At 37.5% G+C, this 24,608-nt stretch overlaps 1 protein-coding gene across 1 annotated transcript; it reads left to right on the forward strand.

Annotated features, from left to right (window-relative positions):
* Nucleotides 1-766: 766 nt before the first annotated feature.
* Nucleotides 767-21,386, forward strand: LOC131153141 (DNA excision repair protein ERCC-1). The gene is given in 10 exon segments (XM_058105231.1): nt 767-1,050; nt 1,481-1,601; nt 12,642-12,745; nt 13,320-13,419; nt 13,580-13,656; nt 19,848-19,947; nt 20,113-20,184; nt 20,282-20,350; nt 20,676-20,835; nt 20,838-21,386. Coding segments are annotated over 10 exon segments (1,230 nt in total). The 5' UTR covers nt 767-784; the 3' UTR covers nt 20,999-21,386.
* The last annotated feature ends 3,222 nt before the right edge of the window (nt 21,387-24,608 follow it).

A 24,608-nucleotide genomic window follows, 5' to 3' on the forward strand; every position in this document is an offset into this window, starting at 1 on the left:
GGTCTTTTTTTTTTTTTCCCTTTTTTTTTTAAGAATATTTTGATATTCCTTTCAATTTTGTATAGTAAAAGGGACAATGACAATGGATATTAATTTTCCATCTTCAACATAAAAAAATGATTTTTTTTTAAATTATATTTTTAATCAAGTAATACAAATCTCGCCGGATGATCCAATAAAATTTAAAGAAAACTTGCTAAACCATTTAGCAAGTTTTGGCTGCCATGCTTCAACCAATTAACAACCCTCATCGTTAAAAACTCGTTGGATGGTCTTGCGAGTTTTCTTTAAATCTCACTAGATCTAGCAAGATTTGTGACGCATCAAAATGAGAAAAAAAGTTCCCACCAAAACATTATTTAATATTTTATTAAATGAAAAAAATTAAAAATGAAAAAAAAATTGGGTTTATTTATGTAGTTTTAAAAAACTAGGGGAGTGGAATGTTATTTTTATAAAACTCAAGGTGTGTTAATTGATTTTATTCTTTTATAACTAATGTATTCTTAAAAGTATACATTTTGTGAATCGAACAGAGGATTAATTATTGTAAATTTATTTATTTATTATTTTATAAATTAACATTTGGTATAGGATCCAAAAGCTTATGTTTTGGATTCTTGTGTTTCCAAATTGTATTTTGGATAATAAAAATCAAGAAAACACTCGGGTCGGCATAAGCCCAATCCAGTCCAACCCGACCCATACAACTCGGACCCTGCCGGGGCCAATAAAGCCCTCTCTTTAGCCTGCAACGACTAAACCAGCAAGCAAGCGCACGAAAATGGAGAAGGAAGAGGAGGAAGAAGGCAACAACAGCAGCAAGAAGAGCTCGTTCGTTATCAAAATACCGTCCTACCAAGAAGTCCTCGAGACCGCTAAGCAAAAATCGGCGCCGTCCTTATTCTCTCCCTCTCCTTCCTTCTCTCAAGCCTTCTCCTACCTCAAGAACTCCGAATTCTACGCAGCTCCCCCTCCTCCTCCTCCTCCTCCTCCTCCTGATCCTCCTCATACCGCCCCCTCAAGATCGACCCAGTTTGGTTCAGACAGGTATGCGCCGATCTGTGCCGGTTTTTCGTCCTCCTTCTTATTTGTATTTTGTGATGGGGATTTTGGTGGCAATGAGGGCTTGTCTGTTTTCACGGAAAATTTTCTCGGGGTCGATTTCAATTAAGGATTTTGGTTGGGAAAGAAAAGGAAAGGAAAATGAGAAGAAACTTATCTTCACATCAAATATTGCTAAAAAAAAAAAAAGTTTATTATATGTGAATGATGTATAAAACTAAAATTTTATTTATTTATTTAATATATTTTTTATTTTCTTTTCAATTTTCTTGATAATCAAACATGATAAATTGAATTTGTTTATATTTTCCTTTCCTTTTCCTTTCCTTCATATTTTGTTCCATAGGGTCCAAGGGAAAATATGTTTTCCCGGAAGATGTTGGAGATATGAGTGACTTTTTGTCATTTGTTTTAGGCAAATTGGAGAATCGGAGGTTCCATCTTCGTCTTCTTCATCTGCTTCGGCCGTGACATCATCCGGATCGGCTCCAAGTTCTGCTCAGAGTCGCAATGCAATCCTTGTGAGCCATAGGCAGGTGATTCTTCAGAAGAGGTCCTTACTATTTATCTATACGGTGTTTATTTTTCTTCTTTTAAGCAGTTTATTGGAGCAGATTTAGTAGGTAAGAGAGGAGTGAGATTTTAAAAAAGAACAGATGTAGTGTTTGGGAGCATGATTTCAGGCTTGAATTTGGATTTGTGTGGATTTGGTAGAAACTCATTACAATTTTATACTACATTTTGATCAAATTCATACAAATCCAAATCTAAGGTATGAATTTCATGCTGCCAAAGGTAAGGAGAGAGAACTTTTGAAATTTAAAAGAAGTAGAAATATGGGTTGATTTTAGCTTTAGGTAACTTGGTATTTTAAGGGATGTGTAGGATTGGTACCATGGATAGGATTTGTGCCTTCTTTCTTCCCCAGTTTATTGAGTTATTTTAGTTTAAAATGCTACTCGGATGCTTACGTATGTGCACTTATTGTTCTTCTTTCTTTAAATTTGTGAACAATAATTTGCTTCTATTTGCATTGGAGCTTTTATTTTTTATTTTTAATAGTTTTTGCTGCCAAGTGCGTCCTTATTTGCAGATTGTAAGCATTATGTTTGAAAGGATAGACAGACCATTTGTGTGGCAATAGAAATTGTAAAATATTATTACCTTCAAAGTAATTTAAGTAAATTTTCTGTCATTTTTAGAGCAATAGTGTATTCTTTTTTTTTTAAATAATACTTGAAAATTTTAAGGAAAGAAAAAATAATGCAAATTGCGAAGGACAAGAAGTTTGTCAAGTTATAGGAAAAACAAAAAAAAGAGCTTCAAATTCTTCCAATCACTATAGATGTGAATTGAAGGGATTCTTGCAAAAAGCACCCATACAAGAAGAGCAATGAGAAGAGATGAACATCACTTAGTCCCATGATGGAGGTGAAGGGATGTAAATTGAAATTCACGAGAAGAAGAATTGCATGGATAAGATATTTTCATTCAAGATAATTTGAAGTGTACATAGCATATTAGATTTATAGACGAACTATCCATAACCTCCTCCTATACATAAGTTATTCAAAAATTAAAAGTAATATCACAATGCTAACAAACAAATCAGCACCTCATCCTATATATAAGCTATTCGAAAATCAAAAGTAATATCACAATGCTAACTAACAAATCACCACCTCCTCCTATACATAAGCTATTTGAAAATCAAAAGTAATATCACAAAGCTAACAAGCAAATCGGCTGGCCCGAAGTATCAATAACAAACGTCCTCAGGTTATGCTTGGCATGGCTTGCGGTGTGCCATTAGGATCATGTTGAATTTTATCTCCAATATGCCCCCGCAACCGAATGGGCTGGTCTTGAACATGAAGGTTGTCCCACAGAAACTGAAAACGAATGGATGACAATGGCTTTGTTAATAAATGCGTGAGCTGGACCTTAGTGGATATAAAAGAGACCAGAAGCTTTTTAGCTAAAACTTAATCCATAACATAGTGAAAATCAATTTCAATATGTTTGATTTGTGCACGGAAAACTGGATTAGAGGACAAATAAGTAGCTCCAATATTATTGCACCTCAATTTTGGACTGGTTAGTAAGGGAAGCCGTAGATCATGCAAAACTGATTGGATCCAATGTAACTCAGCGGTTGTGTTGGCGAGGGATTTATATTATGATTCAGTGCTGCTACGAGCAACAGTGTGTTGTTGTTTGTAGCTCCAACTGATCAAATTGGATCCATGAAAAATGCAGTGTGCCCCAACACTACGTCTGTCATCTCTGTCGCCAGCCCATTCAGCATCGCTAAACCCTTGAAGAGAGTGATATGATGTACTGTGTAAACGAAGTCCATAGCCCACCGTGAACTTTAGATACTGAAGGATTCGTTTGACAGCCTGTCAATGAGTGTCCTTGAGTTGATGCATGAATTTGCTAACACGGCGGACTACGAAAGCAATATCTGGATGAGTGAAACCCAAGTAATGTAATGCACCAACCGTGCTTCTATAAAGTTGAGGGTCAAAAAAATCATGACCGTCAAACTTAGATAAAATGCAAGTGGTACTCATAGGAGTCAAACAAGGCTTTGCTTCATGCATGTTAACTCGTTGTAACAGGTCGGCAACATAGTTTCGTTGTGTCAAAAAAAGATCATGGCCATCGAACAAAGCCTCCACACCGAGAAAATAGGATGGGTTTTTCTAATTCTTTCACGGGAAAAACAGCTCCAAGTTGCTGAATATACTTATTAATTTCATCTAAAGAGGTCCTGGTGATGATTATATCATCAGCATATATAAAGATGAAAATAGAGAAGCCATTGTTGTGAAGCGTGAATAAAGTGGTATCTGCCTTTGAACCAACAAATCCCATTTGCTGAAATTTTTCAGTCAGCCTAGAGAACCAGGCTCTGGGAGCCTGTTTAAGGTCATATAAGCTCTTATTTAAGCGGCACACATGATGAGGAAAATCAGGGTGAATATACCCTTGAGGCTGGTGCATATAAACTTCTTCCTGCAGTAGGCCATGTAGAAATGCATTTTGGATGTCAATTTGCCGAATACTCCTTTGCCGTGTAACAACTAAAGATAATAACAACCGTATAGTCACTAGCTTAACCACAGGACTAAAGGTCTCAGTGTAGTCCTCACTGGGTTGCTGATGATAGCCTTTCCCCACCATTCGCGCTTTAAAACGCTCAACACTGCCATCTGCATGTCTTTTAATTTGGAACACCCACTTGTTTCCAACAAGATTATTACTCGGCTTGGGTGGGACAAGATCCCAAGTACCATTTTTGACAAGAGTGAAAAGTAAGGTGTACTCCAAGAGAGGGGGTGAATTGGGATTTAAAAATTTTTTTTCTTTATAACCTCTTTTATTATTTCTTTCTCAATTCTTTTAAATTTCAGCAATCACACATGTATAGTTGATTTGAATTTCAATCACAAGTTCAGTTGAGAATTAATTCAATTATAAATCTTTATGAGAATACCAGATTGAATATTTTGTAAGTTTTTCAAGACTTCTTTTAGTACTTTAAATCAACATCCAATAAAAAAATTCAATCAACCAAGATGAGCTTCACAATATGAAAAAATATATTAATTCCAGCAATGCTTCCAAGATTCAGCTTTTGAATATGACAACCCACTTAACAAGATAAGCTGGATTTTAATATGAAAAGAAATAAAGAATTCAACCAAGCTTACAAAACTCAGAAATTAAATAAACCACTTTCAATATCAATAAGCTTTGGTTTCTATCAATTAACGAATTAATGAGTCTTGGGTGTTAATCAATCAACGTACTCCCTTACGGTTTCCACAATATGTATTGATCAACCAACGTACTCCCTTTTGGTTTCTGCAATTCCCAAAAGCAAATTAATTTTTGGCTATTTGATATCCAATCCATGCAGTTGATATATGTGCAGGAAATTAAATAGAGTAGGGAAGAGAGTGACACCGAGAGTTTACGAGGTTCGACTATCCCTGTCTATGCCCTCGCCTTAGGTAACACACTTAAGGATTCCACTATACCACTCCTTTACGGGCGGAACAAACCTTTTACAACACTCCTTCAATAGGATAGAACTCTCCTCTCCTAGTGATACCCCATGCTCGGTACAACAATTCAACAACTCTGAACCGTCAACAAATTTCCCTAGCAAGAATCCCCTCTCACTAGTCCAACGATTCAATAATTTGAACCGTCAAAAAAATAACAAGAGAATTTGGTGTACAAAGACACTCTCAACAAGAGTTGATTAGTATAAGTTTAAAACACAGCTATATACTTCAAATCAAAATATCAAATATAGAGAATTTGAAGCTTTAGATATCTATCACCGTAATTTTCTTTCTTTGATTGAAAGAATCAGAATTTGTGCGCAAAGATTGGTGAGAAAATATCAGTTAGACTCAGTAGAAAACTTCAGCAAGCATGTGAGCAAGAGAGCTTTTGAAGATTGTAAGTAATAAGACTTGATTGCTGATTTTAATTCTTGATTGGTATAAAATCCTTTGTCTTGAGGGTTATGTATAGAGTTTAGAAAGTGTATTTTGTGTTCCTCAAGTGACTTGGAGTGTTTCCCAAGTTTTCATAACATTTAGAATTCAAAAACTCAATTTTGGAAACTTCCCGTTACTTTTAAAATTTTGAATTTCGAAGGGTCAATCGACTGGACTCGAGGGGTCTGTTGCTTGGGCCTTTAAAAAACAATGAAAATTCAAAGTCAGTGTAGGGTTAGTCGACTGGGCTTGCCAGGGTCAGTCAACTGGGCCTTTACTGTCTGCCCAATTTTGCTTTGTATAAAGATCAGTCGACTGGGCCATCAAGGGTCAGTCGCCTGGATAGTTCAAAAAATCTGTTTTTCATTTTGTTTCCAAAATCTTTTGCATTCTTTTATACTTGTCAAACCACTTTGAGACTCTTGAAAATATTTTCCGGGGTTTTTCAGAATATGCTCTGTAAGTCAATGATTTATCTTAATAAGCTTCAAAGAATCCATATTGACTTTTGAATGAAGTACTTACATAAAGACTTTCTTAAGGCTCAAAAACGTTCTAAGCTCAAAGTTTTCATGTTTGTCTTTTGTTGAGTCCATCTTTATTTTGAGCTTCAATACTCTTTTAAGCTTTCATCAAATCATCTTTGAATCCATGCTTTCATAAGCTTTCATTTTTCAACTTGTCCTTGGAAAGTAATCTTTTAATAAGGCTTGTGATCACTTAATCTTGAACTCATATACTTGATTCCTGAAACATCATCACTTTAACCAAAACATGTTAAATACTCTTGATTTGTTATCATCAAAATAAGATTCGTAAGCCATGCTAGGCTAACAAAGAGTATTGAACTCAATGTCCATTGCTTCACGCCAATGATGAATGATGATGTTTAGAGGCCTCAGAAAAACAAGTAGGTTTTGTAAGGGAAGAGACATGATTAGTAAACAAACGTTGAGGTAGTGGGTATCACGCTATACAAACATAAGGAGCTTTCGGCTTGAGGGATTTCGTCTAAGATCGGGTTAGCATGCGGTGCGGTTGGTTTAAATCTTGAGAGATATTCAGGATATCATTTGAATTTGGAGGATTAAGGTGGTTAGAAGTTCCAACAACATCATTTGAAGTTTGAGTGGGATTCCTTGTTGGTACGTGAGCATCACCTGAGCATAACAAAGTAGACTGAATATCCGAATGCGCTTGATTTTTCCGAATAACCTGATCACTTGGCATCTGGTCAGTTGAAAACATGAGTGGACCTGCATGGTTAGTGCGAGTACTTGGGTGACATAAAGAGGGTGGTAACGAAAAATTTTTTGGTTCAGGAGGATTGGAGTCCAAGGACTCTTTTTGGTATTGTTAGCTTTGCTGCAACCCCAAGAGGGGGGGTGAATTGGGTATTTAAAATTTATCGCCTAAGTTAACTGGTTTTATCAACAGTGTGATATAGCTTAGGGTTAGTCTATGCAATCAACAAATAAACATACACGTGTAGTAAAGGTCAAGTGCGGAAATGTAAAGAACACGCACGATATGTTATCGGGGTTCGGCCAACTATGCTTACGTCCCGGCCTTGATCATACCAGCACAAGGATTACCACTATAATGCTCACTTAAACGGGTGGAGCGGCACCTATACAAACTAGGTCAATTCAAGGACCTCAACTAACACGCCTTAACAGGATGGCGCACCTAACTTTCCTAACCGGGTCTAAGCCAATCCGGGACTATTCCATAGGGCTAGTCTCCCTTTTCAGGCCCACGCCTGGAATACAACCAATGTGTATAAAATTTGTATATGGAAATACGCTTCTAGACAAGAAAATGTGTGCACCAATACAACTCAATCAATATTACAAGCACGAATGATATGTAAATATGTTCACTGCTTTAATGTGTGCTAAACACTCAATCAAGTATTATAATCAGTCCAGATCTAGAGTGTATATCGAAGCAAGATTTGAAACACAATATGTGAATGACACAAAATCAGATTAGGGTTTCAAATATGTTAAGCAAGTTAAATCAAACAAACTCGATAGGATATTTCAATATACAAAGCACAGTGGAGTTGTTTGAAAGACTAGCTTTTGAAAAGAATTTTTCGCACACTAAAAACTAGGTTTAGGTATCTTGCAATGACAATGCAAGAACCACAACCCTCAAAGTCTTTTCACACAAGATTTATCAAATGAAATCTGTGGAAGATCTTTAATGCTAAACTCTAAAATAAAATCAATCAAGCAATAATATAAGTGAGAGTTCTAGCTGTAGAGATTAAGCACAATAGCCTTAGAGATACTCGCAATGCTTAAAGAGATCAAGAGTGTGGAGTATGTGAGTGTTTGGAAGTAGTATTAGCTATAAAATGATTTTTGGATTTGAGAGAATTTCGGCTTTAATGATCTTTCTAATTTCTTACTAATTATTTCAAATGAGGGGGTATTTATAGACTACCCCAAAAATATGATCGTTAAGGATACAGGTGGAATAATTAGAAAAGTTTTAATGTTATTTAATTAAATTAACCCCATTTTAAAAAGTTAACCGCGGTAAAAAATAAGGGGCAACTCGAGAGCACGGGTCGACCAGGGCAAGTTCGGTCGACCCAAGTTCTAGAGGTTCGGTCGATCGGAGTAAAATGAACTGTGAGTTTGGTCGACCGGACTTGTAAATCCGAAGCCTTTTGCGAGGTTCGGTCGACCAGGACTAAAATGAACTAACTCAGTCGGTCGAACGGACTTGTAAGTCCAAGGGCGATTTTTCCTTCTTGCGAGGTTCGGTCGACCGAGGTCAATTTGCACTTAGTCGGTCGGTCGACCAGGTTGGTGGTATTCAAAATATGTTCGGTCGACCAGGTGGTCAACATGTTGACTCTTGGGGAGTTCGATTGACCGGGGTCAAATAAACTATAAGAGTTCGGTCGACCGGGCTGTGGTCAACCTATTGACCCAGTCCTGGTTCGGTCGACCGAGTGATATTGAACTGGAAGGTTTGGTCGACCGAACATACATGTTTTGTGCATTTCAGTTTTGTTTTAAGCATTCAATCACCCATTTCAAATGATCATTCATATACGTGCAAGAGTGAGTGTCCTAGGGTCATTTTAGGCCTTTTTGAGTGCATCGAAAAAATCCGGTGTCGGTCGAAGGGTATTCCCTAAGGTCTTTCTATGGTCTGTGTAGGTACCTAAAGTCCAATTATGGTCGATTTGAGCATACGTACCTACCATGCATGATGCAAATTATTACAAGTCATAGGAGTGCACAATTCATAATTAATTTACATCCTAGAATGAAGAAATCAAATAATGAATACAAATACACAGCACAATTCTTCATTCTTCGGCACGAACACCGCACGCCATCATGATATGTCTTTTAGTTCGAAAGCGCACACAAGGTGAACCTGCATGCAAGTCTTAGTACAACTATCAGTGCCAAGAGTATTTGTCATAATCAAAACTGGGTGTGACCTATCAGGTCAACAGGTATGGAAACAAAGATTCATCAAAAGTGACATGTCGTGAGACATATATTTTCCCTATGGCCAAATCAAGACATTTGTAAGCCCTGGTGTGATAGATTGTAACCAAGAAAAATGAAAGTTTTGGAATGGAATCAATTTTATGTTTGTTAAAAGCGCGCAAGTTTGGCCAACAGGCACATCCAAAAACACGCATGAACAAGTAGTTAGGTTTCTGATTATAAGCCATTTCAAAAGGTGATTTATTGTTTAGGGCATTGGAAGGGAGATGATTAATAATGTAAGTTGCAGTTAGAAAAGTGTCTTCCCAATAAGGTTTGGGAAAATTGGAGTGAGCTAGCAAAGCTAAGCCCATTTTAACAATTTGATGATGCTGACGTTCAACAGAACCCATTTATTCATGCGTGTAAAGGCAGACTAAACGATGTTGACTTCCATAGGTTTTGAAATAATTATTCAAACGTCTTTACTCAGCCCCCCAATCGGTTTGAATGGCCTTAATTTTTGAAACAAAATGCTGTTCAACATATTTTTGAAATTGAATAAAAATAGTTTCAAAGTCAGATTTCAATTTTAACGGAAACACCCAAATGAATTTGGTAAAGGCATCCAAAAAACAAACATAGTAACAAGATCCAGAATTAGAAACAACCGAGTTGGGTCCCTAGACATTGGAATAAATTAACTCAAGAGGTCTTAAAATAGAATGTATTGAAGCAGAAAAAGGTAAATTGTGGCTTTTAGCCATCTCACACTCAGGACAAACATTTTGTCTCTTATTGGAACCAACAGGTAAATTATTATTGCAAAGCACATGTCGAACAGTAACATAGGAGGCATGACCAAGATGACGATGCCAGTCCGCAGCATAGATCCTAGCACCAACCAAGGCAGATGGAAAACATCGTTGAAGAGATAGAGAGAAGCAGTAGAGTCCATCAGACACAGATCCTTTATGTTGGACATTCCTCGAGTAATCCCTAAGCAGAAAAAAGGAACTGTGAAACTCAAAATAAACATGATTATCTTGAGCAAATTTTTGAATAGAGAGCAGATTTTTTGTAATTTGGGGCACGACAAGAATTTTATCAAGAACAAAAGATGAAGACGAATTAGATAAAGAGGCAGTTCCAATATGAGTTATTTTCAATTTTGTACCATCACCAATTTGAATTTGGTCATTGCGAAAAAAAATGTCACTTCAGATATTCAGATTACTCATGTTGTTGGTCAAATAATGTGTTGCACCAGTGTCGAATGCCACTCTTGTTCAGTCAACTGCTGCAGAGTTTGGTTGGATGCTAGGTTTGCTTGAGGGGTTGGGCGAGGTGGTGGGGTCTGGAAATGTGGATCAAAGTGCTTGCCAACAGCAGGAAGCCGTGTGGCCAGGCTTCTCACACAGTTGACACCACAAACTGCTGTTGCTGCGACCACCTCCACGGTTGCCATTGAATTGACCACGCCCCCTGCCTCAAGAGGCTGATGACTTGCCACGACCCCGTCCTCCTGAAAAGGGTTGCTGCTGGGTGGCAACATTGGCCAAAGCTGTTGGCAAGGACAGAACTTGATTATTATGCTGAATGCGAGCCTCACACGTCAGGAGCATGGAATAAATATCTTCCATGGTGAGAGAATTATCACGGTAAGTGACCATGGAAACAAGGGAGTCATATTCTGGACCAAGTCCAGCAAGCAAATACATGATAATATCGTCACACTTCATAGGTTGACCGGCAATGGCCAACTTGTCCATGAGATGTTTGATCGTCATGAAGTAATCAGTCGCAGATTGACTACCTTTCCGCAGAGTAAAGAGTTGAGAGCAAACATGTATTGCTTTAGCACGAGACTGTGATGCAAAGGCAGAACTTAGGGCCGTCCAGACTTCAGCAGAGGTGCTGTAATGAGCGACCTGGGCCAGTACTTCATCCGAAAGAGAAGAATTGATGCAGCTAAGGATAAGATTATCCTGGGTTATCCAAACATCATAGGACGGGTTGGGGGTTGTAGAGCCATCAGAGGCAGTGATGGTTTTAGAAGGTTGCTGGATGGTGCCATCTATATATCCAAAGGCCTTCTGGCCTTTGAGGTAGGGTAACATGGTGGCTTTCCCTGCTGGGTAGTTTAGACGTGTGAGTTTAGTAAGGTTGATGGAGGAAGATAGGTTGAAGGTGGGAACGTTGGACTCGGAAGCATTTGGAGTTGAGGAATTTGGGAAGGCAGACATCTTGAAGAGGATCGGTTAGGCGTGAGTCTTACTGGCTCTGATACCATGTGAATTGAAATTCACGAGAAGAAGAATTGCATGGATAAGATATTTTCATTCAAGATAATTTGAATAGTACACAGCGTATTAGATTTATATACAAACTATCCATAACCTCTTCCTATGCATAAGCTATTAAAAAATTTAAAGTAATATCACAATGCTAATAAAAAAAATCAGTACCTCCTCCTATACATAAGCTATACAAGAATCAAAAGTAATATCCCAATGCTAACAAACAAATCACCTCCTCCTATACATAAGCTATTCAAAAATCAAAAGTAATATCACAATGCTAACAAACAAATCAGCTGGCCCAAAGTGTCAGTAACAAACATCCTCAGGTTATGCTTGGCATGGCTTGCGGTGTGCCATTTGATCATGTTGAATTTTATCTCCAATAAGGGAGAAAGCAATAACTCAAAAGCATTTCTTTCCAACCAAATGCACTAAGCAAACAAAGCACAGTTCATTAGAATCTTACACTCCTTCCTTTGTCTGAAGCCCTAGTTCTTCAAAAGGAACAGCTCCAGAACTCCTCCACATTGTCTGGAAAAACCCAACTTGGCTGGCATGGTCTCACTACTCTGCTTAGATACAACACAATGTCAAGAAAACATTATCAGAATATAAAAGTAGATGTTCCTATGCTTATCATCCTTTTTATCTGCCATGCCCCACTTCAAAATAATTTTAAAGAAGAAAGTAGCAAAGGCATCAGTGCTGGACAGTTAGTTATGATGGCTTATTTATTTATTTTTCTTTCTTCTGTTTTCATTTTGTTATTTTGTGGTCCTGAGAACAACTTTTGTTAGGAAGTTCTGTTTCACTTTTGAGTGGTATAGAGTTATATCTTATTCTTACTTCCATAGCTCATTGTATCTCTTAAAATGCATGGGATGCCTATGTCCAATACATTTCATAGGCCTGAGTATGTGATAGGTGTTTGATATGATATCGTGGCCTAAACAGCAAAAATCTTCAACAAATGAAGAAAGGAACAAATTTTTGGTTCACCAAATGTTTTCTACTTCCTATGATATTTTTATAATAATATGTTTTACTGCTATGTGAATACGAGTGAAGCATTATTTTTTGATCTGCTACATTAGAAAGTCCCTTATTTTTCATTGGCATCTTGAAGGAAAAATATTTGACAGTTAGAAAATTCTGTTGATTCTCCATGTCTTATCAGACTTCGGTTGAATCCAGCATATAGGATACCATCAGCAAATGCAAGTATTGGATCATGTTATATATCTTCTCTGAAGAGGCCTAAATGTAATTTCTCTGTTTTTTTTATGCAGAAAGGAAATCCTCTGCTAAAACATATAAGGAATGTGAGGTGGAATTTTGCGGACGTTGTTTGTGACTACTTTCTAGGACAGAACACATGTGCACTCTACATAAGGTTTGAAGTTCAACATTTCTTTATCTTTAAAAGTTTTCTTACTTAGCCAAGGTGAAAGCCTGGTTGTTGGGTGCTTCTAATCTATGGCAAGAAGGTTTACAGATAGCTTTTCACTAAATTGGACAGTGTTGAAATTTTAGTTGAACATACGTCTCATTGTTTGCTTATGTAGGCTTTTATAAGGCTAATTGGAAATCCATGGAGCTGAAATTGGTAAACTTGTTTATATTTCACTCAGTAAAATATTAAACTGTGTTCCCATAAAAATATGCTGGACATTCATACCTTTTGTTTAGGTTTTTATTCCTTCTTGAAATATCAGTGCTGCATGTTTGACAATTCATTATGCAAGTTTCACATAACCTTTTGAGCTGTTGAACAGCTCAATTTTGAAGTTTAATGCAAATGTACAGTTTGTGCGGCCATTATTTTTAATAACCACTTAATGTGGCATAAAATTGACTAGCTTAAAGAAATTTTGTTGGACTCTAGAACTGATAATATTCAGCTCTGAGTATTTGGCTATTGCAAGAGTCCTGAATATACTTTTGTATTGCATGGATCATATGTGCAGTCTTCGGTACCATCTGCTTCATCCAGATTACCTATATTACCGTATAAGGGAACTGCAGAAGAATTTCAAGCTTCGAGTTGTTTTGTGCCACGTCGATGTAGTAAGTTTTTTGCTTATTGATAGACTTTTCACGCATTTGGTGGCATTATTTCAAATATTCTGCTTTGGGTTTCTGAACAGAATCTTGAACCCAGTTATGCAAATTGTTTTTTTAAAATGATATAAAGAATGTGATTGCTCATTGCTGTTATTGATTTCAGGAGGATGTAGTTAAGCCTTTACTTGAAGTCACCAGAACTGCTTTACTTCATGATTGCACTCTTTTATGTGGTTGGAGGTACAATATACTTTTATTTTTCTCTACTGCAAATAAGTTTATGCTAAAAATTCTATTTTTTGCCTTAATATTACAGCAGCATGTGACTGCCCTATCATCACTGTTGCTAATTAAATTTTCTTGATATCTGCAATTCGAGAAGATTGAATGAACTTTTCAAGGACTCAATGTTGCGTGATCAACTCATTTTGGAAAGATTATTGCTGCATGTGGCATGTAATTTCCTCTCTTTTTGTTTTTTCAATTTTTTTTGGGGTTAGCAACCTTACCTAAAGTTTATGCTCTTCAGTTGTCGGCCAACAATTTATGTCAAGCTTTAACACTCTCCTGGATATACAGTCTGATTGCATGCAGAGAGATTAACAGATGATCGAAAATACACATGACAGGGAATAACATGATTTTTAACCACCACACAATAAATACAGGCAACTAGAGCCTAGGACCTCCTGGCAGCCATGTCGAAGTATTGTGTGAATGGCGAATCGTTTGGCATTGAGTTCTGTATGTTATATAAAGACTTTACAAGAATGCTATACATGGAAAGTAAATAAGTTCTAGGATGATTCTAGCTCTATACATGTAAACTATAATCTATCAAGAAATATATGCTAACTGTACAAAATAATGAATGGAGAAATAAGGAAATAATTGTGGGTTGAAGTAAGGAAAAAAATCTTTTGCTGTTCCATTGGCAGCCCCCCTCAAATTGATGCAGGTTGATCAACAAGCATCAATTTGCTATTTAGGAAGCAATGTCGATGACGAGTGAGAGCCTTGGTGAAGATATCAGTAATTTGTAATTCAGTGGAAATATGTGGAAAAGTGATAACACGAGCTTCAAATGCTTCACAGATATACTGACAATTGACTCCAGTATGCTTCGTGCGCTCATGATAGACAGGATTGGCCGTGATTTGGATAGCAATCATATTATTGGCATGTAGAGGTGTAGGATCAGTCTTAGAAAAATCTAGCTCAGCAAGCAAAACTCGAAGCCAAATAATTTCAGAACAAGCAAGAGACATCGCCCGGTATTTAGATTCCGTCGATGACTTAAAAACTCTATCTTGCTTCTTACTCTTCCAAGAGATCAATGCATTTCCTAAGAACACACACCAACAAGTGATGGAGTGACGTGTATCTGCACAACCAACCCAATCAGCATTGCTATAAGCAGTAAGGCGAGTAGAATTGCCTGCGAGCAGAAGTGCCCTGAACATAGCGTATGATCCTACGGACAGCAGCCAAATGAAGATGACGAGGAGTCTGAAGAAACTGGTTGACTTGCTGTACAACAAAAGAAATGTCCAGTCTAGTAATGGGGAGATAGACAAGACTACCCACCAATTTCCGGTATAAATTGGGATCAGCTAGTAAGTCACCCTCTTCTTTGCGAAGCTTGACATTTAATTCCATGGGAGTATCAATAGAAGTACCCTCCTAAAGGCCAGCTGTAGCCACCAAGTCACTAGCATACTTATGTTGAATGAGTGAACTACCTGAGGGACTACGATTCACCTCAAGACCAAGAAAATATGTTAGAGACCCAAGATCTTTCATATGAAAGGACTCTGAGAGATGAGTCTTGAGCTTAGCAAGTAAAGCAGAATCGAAACCAGTAATCTCAATATCATCAACATAAACCAAAAGAACAACAATACCCATGTTTGATTTCCGAAGAAACAATGAAGTGTCATACTTGCTCTGCTTGAATGAAAATTGTAATAAAGTGGTGCGGAATTTATCAAACTAGGCCCTCAGAGCTTGTTTGAGACCATAAAGAGAGTGACGAAGCTTACACACATGTGAAGTTGGAGAGGGAAAGAAGCCCGGGGTTGGCTTCATATAAATACACTCTTTAAGATCCCCGTGAAGAAAAACATTCTTGACATTCATTTGATGTAGTGGCCAATCACTGGAAGTAGCAATAGCCAAAATCGTGCGAATAGTAGTCATCTTAGCCACCCACAAGAGCAAAGGTCTCTTCATAATTGACACCATATTCCTGATTATTCCCAAGTGCAACAAGGCAAGCTTTGTAACGATTCAAACTTCCATCAGATAGAATTTTGATTGAGTAAACCCATTTACAACTCAGAGGAACAATGGTGGGAGGACAAGGCTTAATGTCCCAGGTGTGATTGGCCTCTAGAGTGGCAATTTCTTCCTGCATAGCTTGTCGCCAACAATCATGCTTGGCAGCGTGTGAGTAGGATGTGGGAATATCTAAATTGGACAATGCAACAGTAAAAGCTGAAACAAAATTGCCAGAACTGGAAGAGGGGAACCCATACCTATCTGGAGGTATAGACAAATGAGGAGAGTGACGTACTAAAGGCTCTAGAGATGCTGCAACTGACGGAATCTGGAGCGTGGTAGGATCAGATATTGGATGAGCCACCGGAAGAGATTGTGAACAAGTGCATCGCGTATACACAATACCTGGTTTAAAACGTGAACTGACTTGATGAGGATCCAAGAACTGCTCCTCAAAGGAGGGGAGAATCATAGTAGAAGAGGAGGGTACAGAAGACACATGAAAGAAATGTTGATTTTCAAAGAAAATAACATTCCTAGAAATGCGTATATGATGTAATGTAGGATCATAGCAAACAAATCCCTTTTGACACACATTATATCCCAAGAATGCACATCGAATAGATTGAGTAGATAATTTATGTCGCCCATGAGGAGGTAAATGAACAAAACATACACAACCAAAGGTATAGAGGTTATCGTAACTAGGTTGTTTCGCAAATAAGCGGAAATAGGGAGACTCCATGAGTAGGACTTGAGAAGGTAAATGATTAATCAAGTAAGTAGCAGTTTTCAGAGTCTCAACCCAGAACAAGGATGGAACAGAGGATTCCAGCAAGAGAGTACGTACCACATCTAGGAGATGACGATTTTTGCATTTGGCTACTCCATTCTGTTGGGGAGTAGCGGGACATGAACGTTGATAATTAATACCTGTAGAAGCCAAAAATGCCTGAAACTCAGTAGACAAATATTTACCACCGAAATCTGTGCGTAATGTCTTAATAGAAGTAGAAAATTGATTGTCAACATACACTAAAAACTCAGTGAAAGTACAAAAAACCTTAGATTTAGAGCGAAGAAAGTAGACCCAAGTAAATCTACTATGATCATCAATGAAAGTCACATAGTATTTAAATTTTTCATGTGAACTAACCGGGAAAGGTCCCCAAAGATCACTATGGATAAGATCAAAGCACTGAGAAGCTCTACTAGCATGCAAAGGGAAGGGAAGAGTTTTGCTTTTACCAAGTTTGCAAGAAGCACACTCAAAAGATAAAGAAGAACTTTCTTTATTACCAAGTAAACTAGAGTTCAATACTTGAAATAAGATTTGAGTATTGGGATGGCATAAACGACGAGGCCACGCCATACTAAGATCTGAAACAGTATTACAAGTAAAAGACGTAATAGAAGAAAGTGGAGAAAGTGCTGGAAGCGGCAAAAGTAATGGAAACAAGCGCCCCACTTTAGGTCCTTTCGCGATCGGCTCCCTCGTTACTTGGTCTCGCACAATACCACCATCACTAGAAAAATTAACTGCACAATTGTTATCAACTAACTGACCAACAGAAATAAGATTTTTGGAAATCCAAGGAGCAAGAAAAACATTAGTGAACTTAGAAGAGGCATCTCCGACAGCAGCTATTGGCAAAGAACAACCATTGGCAGTCTGAATAATAGACTGACCAGCATAGGGCCGAACATGACACAGAGTAGTAGGACTATTCGTCATGTGATTAGAGGCACCCGAGTCCACATGCCAGAGTTTAGTAGAATTGTTACCTTGGAGTCCCATTGCTGATAATGCCGAAATTAGCATCTGTTGCACCATTTCGGGTGTGCAGTAATTCGCTGTAGGAGGTACAGGAATAGAGGAGTCACCTGAAGAAGAGCCAGGGGCAGCAAAAGTCACTGTGGGGGGTACAATAACAAAAGTTTGTAATGCCTGTGCCTGACGATTCTGCGGGCGGATACAACAGTCTTTGATAATGTGACCCTTCTTCTTGCAATAAGAGCAGTATTTCTTGGAACAATTAGCAGCGATGTGCCCAAATTCTTTGCAGCAAAAACACTGCAAGGTGTTAGAATGCACAGGCGGTCCTCGTCGTTGAGCAACATAAGCCACAGGGATAGACCCTAAACTACCATAAGATTGTGCTAGAGAAACTTGAGTACCAAGCCGTTGTTCTTCATGAAGTAACTCACCAAAACAAACATCAAGAGAAGGACTTGGAGAGCGATTCAGCAGAGAAGAGTGAACAGATTCATACTTGGGGCGGAGTTTCATAAGAAACTAATTCTGAAGATTAGTCTAGTGAAGACGTTGAATAATGGGAAGAGAGGCAACAGGAACATCCGCGGTAACTTGATTAGAATATTCATTCCAAAGAGTTAGAAATGTTGAATAATAGTCTTGGATGGAACGATTGTCATGTTGAAACATGGCAATTGCATGCTCTAATTGAAAATGACGGACACCGTTATCTTGATGATATACTTTTTTTAAATAAGTCCACATAGATTGAGCGGTGTGATAAGGTAACAAGTTGGGGACAATATGTGGCTCAACCGAGGCAAGAAGCCAAGACATAATCCGAGCATCAAGCACAACCCATTAAGGACAAGCTGATAAATGGATTGGGTGCACAATCCATGCCATCAATATGATCCCAAAGATCTTTTTTCTTCAGGAAAAGTTTAAATTGAAAAGCCCACGTAGAATATTTGTTGCCCATAAACTTGGCACACACAGGTGCGGAGTCCATGCTAAAGGAAAAGTTCAAATTGAAAAGTCCACGTAGAATAATTGTTGCCCATAAACTTGGCACGCACAAGTGCGGAGTCCATGCTAAATAAAGGAGAAAATAGAGAAGCCCAAAAAAAAAAGAAGAGACTGCTGAAAGAAAAATACTACAAGAAAATCGAGAAGCCCAAAAATAAATCAACGCGGGTACAAAGAAAACCAAGATCAACCTGCCTGCACTAAAAAATAAATCTTGAACCAAGAAACCTGCTGTGCCGAGAATCACAAGGACAGAGAAGCACCAGAAACAGCAACAGAAAGAACTATGATCAACCTTCCTGCACTAAAAAATTAATCTTGAACCAAGAAGCCTGCTGTGCCGAGAATCACAAGGACAGAGAAGCACCATAAACAGCAACAGAAAGCTGTTCTGATCGACCTGCCTGCACGAAAAAATAAATTGCAAACCAAGAAACCTGCTGTGCCGAGAATCACAAGGACAGAGAAGCACCAGAACAGCAACAGAAAGCTGTTCCAACAGCCATTCAGCCACAGAAATACCGAAAAACAGAGAACCAAAAAAATTCCAGAAGAGAATAGACCCACTACAGCCATAGAAAGGAGAGACACCTCTGAAACCGAGAAGAGTAAAAAACAAAATTTGAGGGAAAAAAAAAATTAGCAGTCGGCAGGCTCTGATACTATGACAAAATATTGTGTGAATGGCTGAATCGTTTGGCCTTGAGTTTTATATATTATATATAGACTTTACAAGAATGCTATACATGGAAAGTAAATAAGTTCTAGCATGATTCTAGCCCTATACATGTAAACTATAATCTGTTAAGACATATATGCTAACTGTACAAAATAATGAATGGAGAAATAAGGAAATAATTGTGGGTTGAAATAAGGAAAGAAATCTTTTGCTGTTTGCTGTCCCGTTGACAAGCCATTGCTATGATACCATGCTTGATTACCACTTCACCTAAAAGCTTAAGCTGTTAGATTTGGGCAACAATGTATATCAAGCTTTTAACATTTCTTTTTTCAGAAGAAACCAGCTCTGGTTCATTTGCAATGTAACTGCCTCATGATTTATTGTTTCCAATCATATTTTTTTTTTGTATCTACATTATAAGAAGATTTAATGAACTTCTAGAACTCATAACTTTTCCAAAACTCTTGTTACATGATTAGAAAGAATATTGCTGCATGTGGCGTATAATTTTTCTTTATATATTTATTTATTTATTATTTTGAAGGAAATGAACTGTGGGTTCATCTGCAATGTTTCTAGTTTCCAAAAGCAAGCTTTGAAAATTATTCAAATTTTAAGGAAAATGCAACTTCAAATTTTTTTCCTTAAACATTTACTTAGTTTCTTTTTAATCCCCTGTTCCAGTTTAGAAGAATGTGGTAGGTACTTGGAGACGATCAAAGTTTATGAAAACAAGCCTGCAGATATTATTCAAGGCCAAATGGATACAGACTATTTGTCACGGGTATATTTTGTTGAAATCTTTGGTCTTATAATCTTTAATGTCCATGGGCAAAATTGTGGATTTACATATTCATATTACTTATAAATGTGAAATATTTATGGAGTTATTACAATTCCATAGCACATTGACTTGATTGGACTGAAGTTACCTTTTCTTTGATTGTAGCTGACTCATGCTCTTACAACAATCAGACATGTTAACAAGACTGATGTTGTCACACTTGGTTCTACATTTGGGGTATGTCTTACTTGCACCAAAATAGTTATACCTTGTAGCTCATGGTTTCTCATCACTTGGTGTTGTTTCTCTTGAACTAAAATTCATTTCATCCCAGTCTCTTTCTCACATCATGGATGCATCCATGGAAGATCTAGCTCGTTGCCCTGGCATAGGAGAGCGCAAGGTATATTATTGATGCCTTCACTCATCGCTTGCCATTCCATTCTATTATTTAAAATATTTCAAGGAAAATGCTTTGATTTCATCTCATGTGCATAATGCGTATCTGTATTATGTCTGCATTTTTTTTTTTTTTTTTTACTTTTGCCTGCACACTGGGGAAAAAAGAAAGAAGAGCTCAAAGGAGACCTGTGAAAGTAAACTAATGTGCTATTTTATTTTGTGGTTGCCTTCAGTTGATCACTTAGAAGCATATCATGAACAATATTTTCTTTTTTCGTTGTCACAATGACTTTGTTAATCCTATCATTTTTTCTTTGAGGAATCAGGTAAAACGTTTGTATGACACTTTTCATGAACCATTCAAGCGTGTAGTCTCCAGCTGCCCTGCTGTTCCAGAAGCCCCTGTCCAGAACAGTGGTGAACCTTTTTCAGCAAGCAAGGTACCAGAAGTTGAAAAAGAAGTGGGAGATGCAAGCAAACGTAGAAGAAAGAACCTGAATTGACTGTTAAATCAGCCCCGTCTGCTGCTTTTGCAAAGTATTCAGATAAAATTGGTGAAGAAAACAACAAACTCCAAACAGACGAGGGAGAAGAATCAAGTATTGCTGTGAAGGGCCTGCAAATTGATCAAAACATTTCACATTTCTGAGATTAATGCCGACCGTGATGGCCTAATGTGATGAAAGCTCAAGTGATTTTTTTTTTTTTCACTTCCATTCTTTTGGGAAGAGCATAGATGGTGAAGCTATAAGCTAATCGGCAAAGCTCATTGAACTGGTGCTCTTATATTCAAGAATCCCCTTTCACCCCTCCACAAAATTGCCCGGTCGCTTCAGAGGCTATTACGTTTGCCTGACTTCTGGCACTTTGTAACTCTTAGAAATTCTGCATTGTAATCGAAGTGTAATTTATGTTGCAGTTACTCCAGAAGTTTTAGCATTGTATGTATCTAGAATTACAAGTGTATTATTAATCAACTTTTTTTTACATGAGCTGGGAGAAAGCTGACCTTGTTGCGAGGTTGTTTCATACACAAAGCATGTGCTTCATGCCATTGCATAAAAATATATTGTAGGATATTAATAACTGTTGCAAGTTTGTGATGCTCAGTTTCACTTGACCTGCACTGAAATTAGGATAGTACTGAATGGCATGGTGGCGATAACAAACACAGATTCTAGCTATATCTGAGATTCCAATGGTGACACATGCACAAAAACTAAAAAAAGAGAAAAAAAAAAAAAAGAGAAATTTTATTTGTATTGCAAAAGTGGAGAAGGAGAAATCTAAGTGAGATTAGAACAAAGAAAGAAGCATTTATGTGATGTAATTTGCAAATGAGTCAGTGGAGCTGAGTTTGCCTTACTCTTGTTCATTAAATTTTTAACCGAGCTTGAGCTCAAGCCGAATTCAGACTGAGTTTAGCTCAGACTGAGCTTAGCTAAAACCAAGCTTAGCTCAGACCGAGTTTTAATATATTGACTCAACTTTGTTTATTATACAAATGAACAAGCTCATGAGCACTTAATGAGTTGAACTATTGAGATGCTCGCTAATAGTTTGAATCTTTTGGAACCTCTCAATTTGAGAAACAAGAGGTTTTGTTAGGTAAAAAGGTTTACTAATACTGCCATGAGTTTTTTTTGCTCTCACTCATTAAGATTGTGGAGTTTGAGGTAAATAATCCTATGCATAAATAATCCCTATATTTAAGCCCACTACAATCCATCAAGCCTAATTTGGCCTTATTAAATTAATCCATAATTGATTCTAATTCAAGCCTATTAAATGAGTCCAAATCTAGTTGCTCACGAGCCGAGCTCGCTCATGTTTAGGCTCGGTTTGTTTATTAAACAAGTCATAAAATTAGGCGCAACAGTAAGGTTATCGCCTCGTGACCTAGAGGTCACGGATTCGAGGCATGGAAACAACCTTTTGCAAAAATGTAAGGTTAGGCTGCATACTATAGACCCATTGTAGTCTGCCCCTTCCCCAAACCCTGCATACGTGGTAGCTTTGTGCGACTGCCCTTTTTTTACATAACGAAAGATCCTAAATGAGCTCTAATGGAGCTGAACTTTGATTCGTTTCTAGCCGTATAATTCTCTTGTTTCAGCTACTACAATTGTGAGGGGCTTGATAGCCAACTGTCAACCTCAATGATTTAAAAGGTTAAGGTGAAGGTGAAGGTGAGGTTTTTTAACCCTTGATAGGTGAGGTGTAAGTCTTATGTTGAAGTGTAAGCCTTTTAAGAATTTTATTGTGAGATAAAATCTGCAAATGAATCACATATATTTCTAAAAATAAATAAATAATTAAGAAAGTATAAATAAAATGTAAAGATAATCAACTATAATTTGTAAACTATTTGTTGACCATCCAGAGAACTACTAATGCAAATTCATTAAGTAAATCATGATAAGAGATAGGTATGACATTATAAAGTTCAAATTATTTTCAAGATCTAAGATACAACTCCTAATTATTCTGAAAAAGTTGGGGTTCAAGAGTTTTTGGAATCAACTCATATTACAACATTATTTATATAAACATATTAAAATTTTCTAACCAAATCCAACTTTGAGACTCACACATCCAAAATGCATAAGCCTTAACTAAAAAGGCATAAAATGCATGCCCTTTGTACAAATGCATAAGCCTCAGCGTGTCGTGTCTGCATTTAAGGCATGCCATTGAGCCTTTTAAAACATTGACCAACCTTACCAGTAAACTAGGTTTTGTTTATGGTAATTTTGCCCTTGCTTTTCTGATCAAGGTTGCTTATGCATTTGTTTGTAATTTGGTTCATGATTGATATGGGTCTATGATGCAAGACCAGAACTCTCAGTAAAATCATGTTTGTAATTGTCTGAAAAGAACTGAACTTTAATTGGGTAGTGAAGTTTGGTGGTAGATTACACCCACTGGTTGTGACAAAAAGTACCCTGGAGGAATATCATCTCAGATTTCTGGGCTTGTCTAGAAGAGTAGGACAAAGGCAGCTTAGCTGTATTATGAGACTCAATGGTCAAATCATTGGTTTAGGAACTGAGCTGTGACATTCTGGCAAGAAATTCTTATTGCATGTTCATTGGGCAATTGGAAAGCAAGGCATCCCATTCGCATTATTGCAATTTCAAGCTCGTCTCGTCACATTTGTTGTGTTGAGAAGAGATCACTACTTGGATCTTGCCGGTCGGGAACATACGAAAATCTGGGCTTCCGTGGCCACACCTCCTACAGAAAGACATAGATAGTCTAGGTTCTCAGCTCATTGGCAACCTCCATGGTCCAAAATCTATTTGAGGAAACACCAACTGCACTTAGTTGATACTCTTCTCTAACTTCTGAGGCATAGATATATCTACCATAACACAAGAATAACTGTGGTATAAATGCTGATTGGGCGTTAATCACACTGGTCAACCTTGATAGCTGGAGCTGCCAATCCACTCCAAGTCAGCAGATCAAATTGACATCTCTCAATTCCAAGATGCATCCACATAGTTGTAAGCCCCAAACCAAAAACAAGAATTGAAGGCATCGTTCGCATATATGAGGTAGCCATGAAACAGAATGAAGGGAGAGAATGGTGTCTCATTCAAATTAAAGCAGATACATGGTGGCAAAGTTGCAAAAAGAAAATTTTTAGGGACTGTTTTTTCATCTTAAATAACAAATGTATGAAATATTGACTTTAGTGCAGAGAAGTGGAATGACCATTCCTTAGATTGGTGGAATGTTTATTCCAAAGGAATCATAATTCCAACCTTGTTTTAGGGATGTGAACAAACAACTAAAACAAAGTTAGGATCGTAATTTCATTCCTGCCTTGATTCCACTCAACCACATGTCACATTTGTTTTTAAGGGTCAATGCTGCAGAAATGTGATCATTAAGCTTCAATATGATTAGAAATGTCTCCGTGATGCTACGGAAAGCTTTTGTGCTACACTAGTGCTCTCAAATGTTCTGTCCTTTTTCTCATATCTTTTCTTAGCTTTTAGCATTTACTTCTGTGGTGCTCCTTGCCTTCCTTACATATGAAGGATATGGCTGTAGCCTGTGAATTATTACTGGCTCTTTTTGTCTCTTCATTGTCAGCCTTAAAAGACTCCCATTTTGTTTTCTTCTCGCAGGCAAGAACAGCTTGGAAACAAAAGCACGACAATCGTAAGGCATTCTTCCATTCCAGCCAGCTTTCCAGTTTTGTCTCTGTACAATCATGCTGGTCAGAATTTTCTGTCCTTTTTTACAGT

This window comes from Malania oleifera, chromosome 4, assembly GCF_029873635.1.
Source record: "Malania oleifera isolate guangnan ecotype guangnan chromosome 4, ASM2987363v1, whole genome shotgun sequence".
NCBI classification, from domain to species: domain Eukaryota; kingdom Viridiplantae; phylum Streptophyta; class Magnoliopsida; order Santalales; family Ximeniaceae; genus Malania; species Malania oleifera.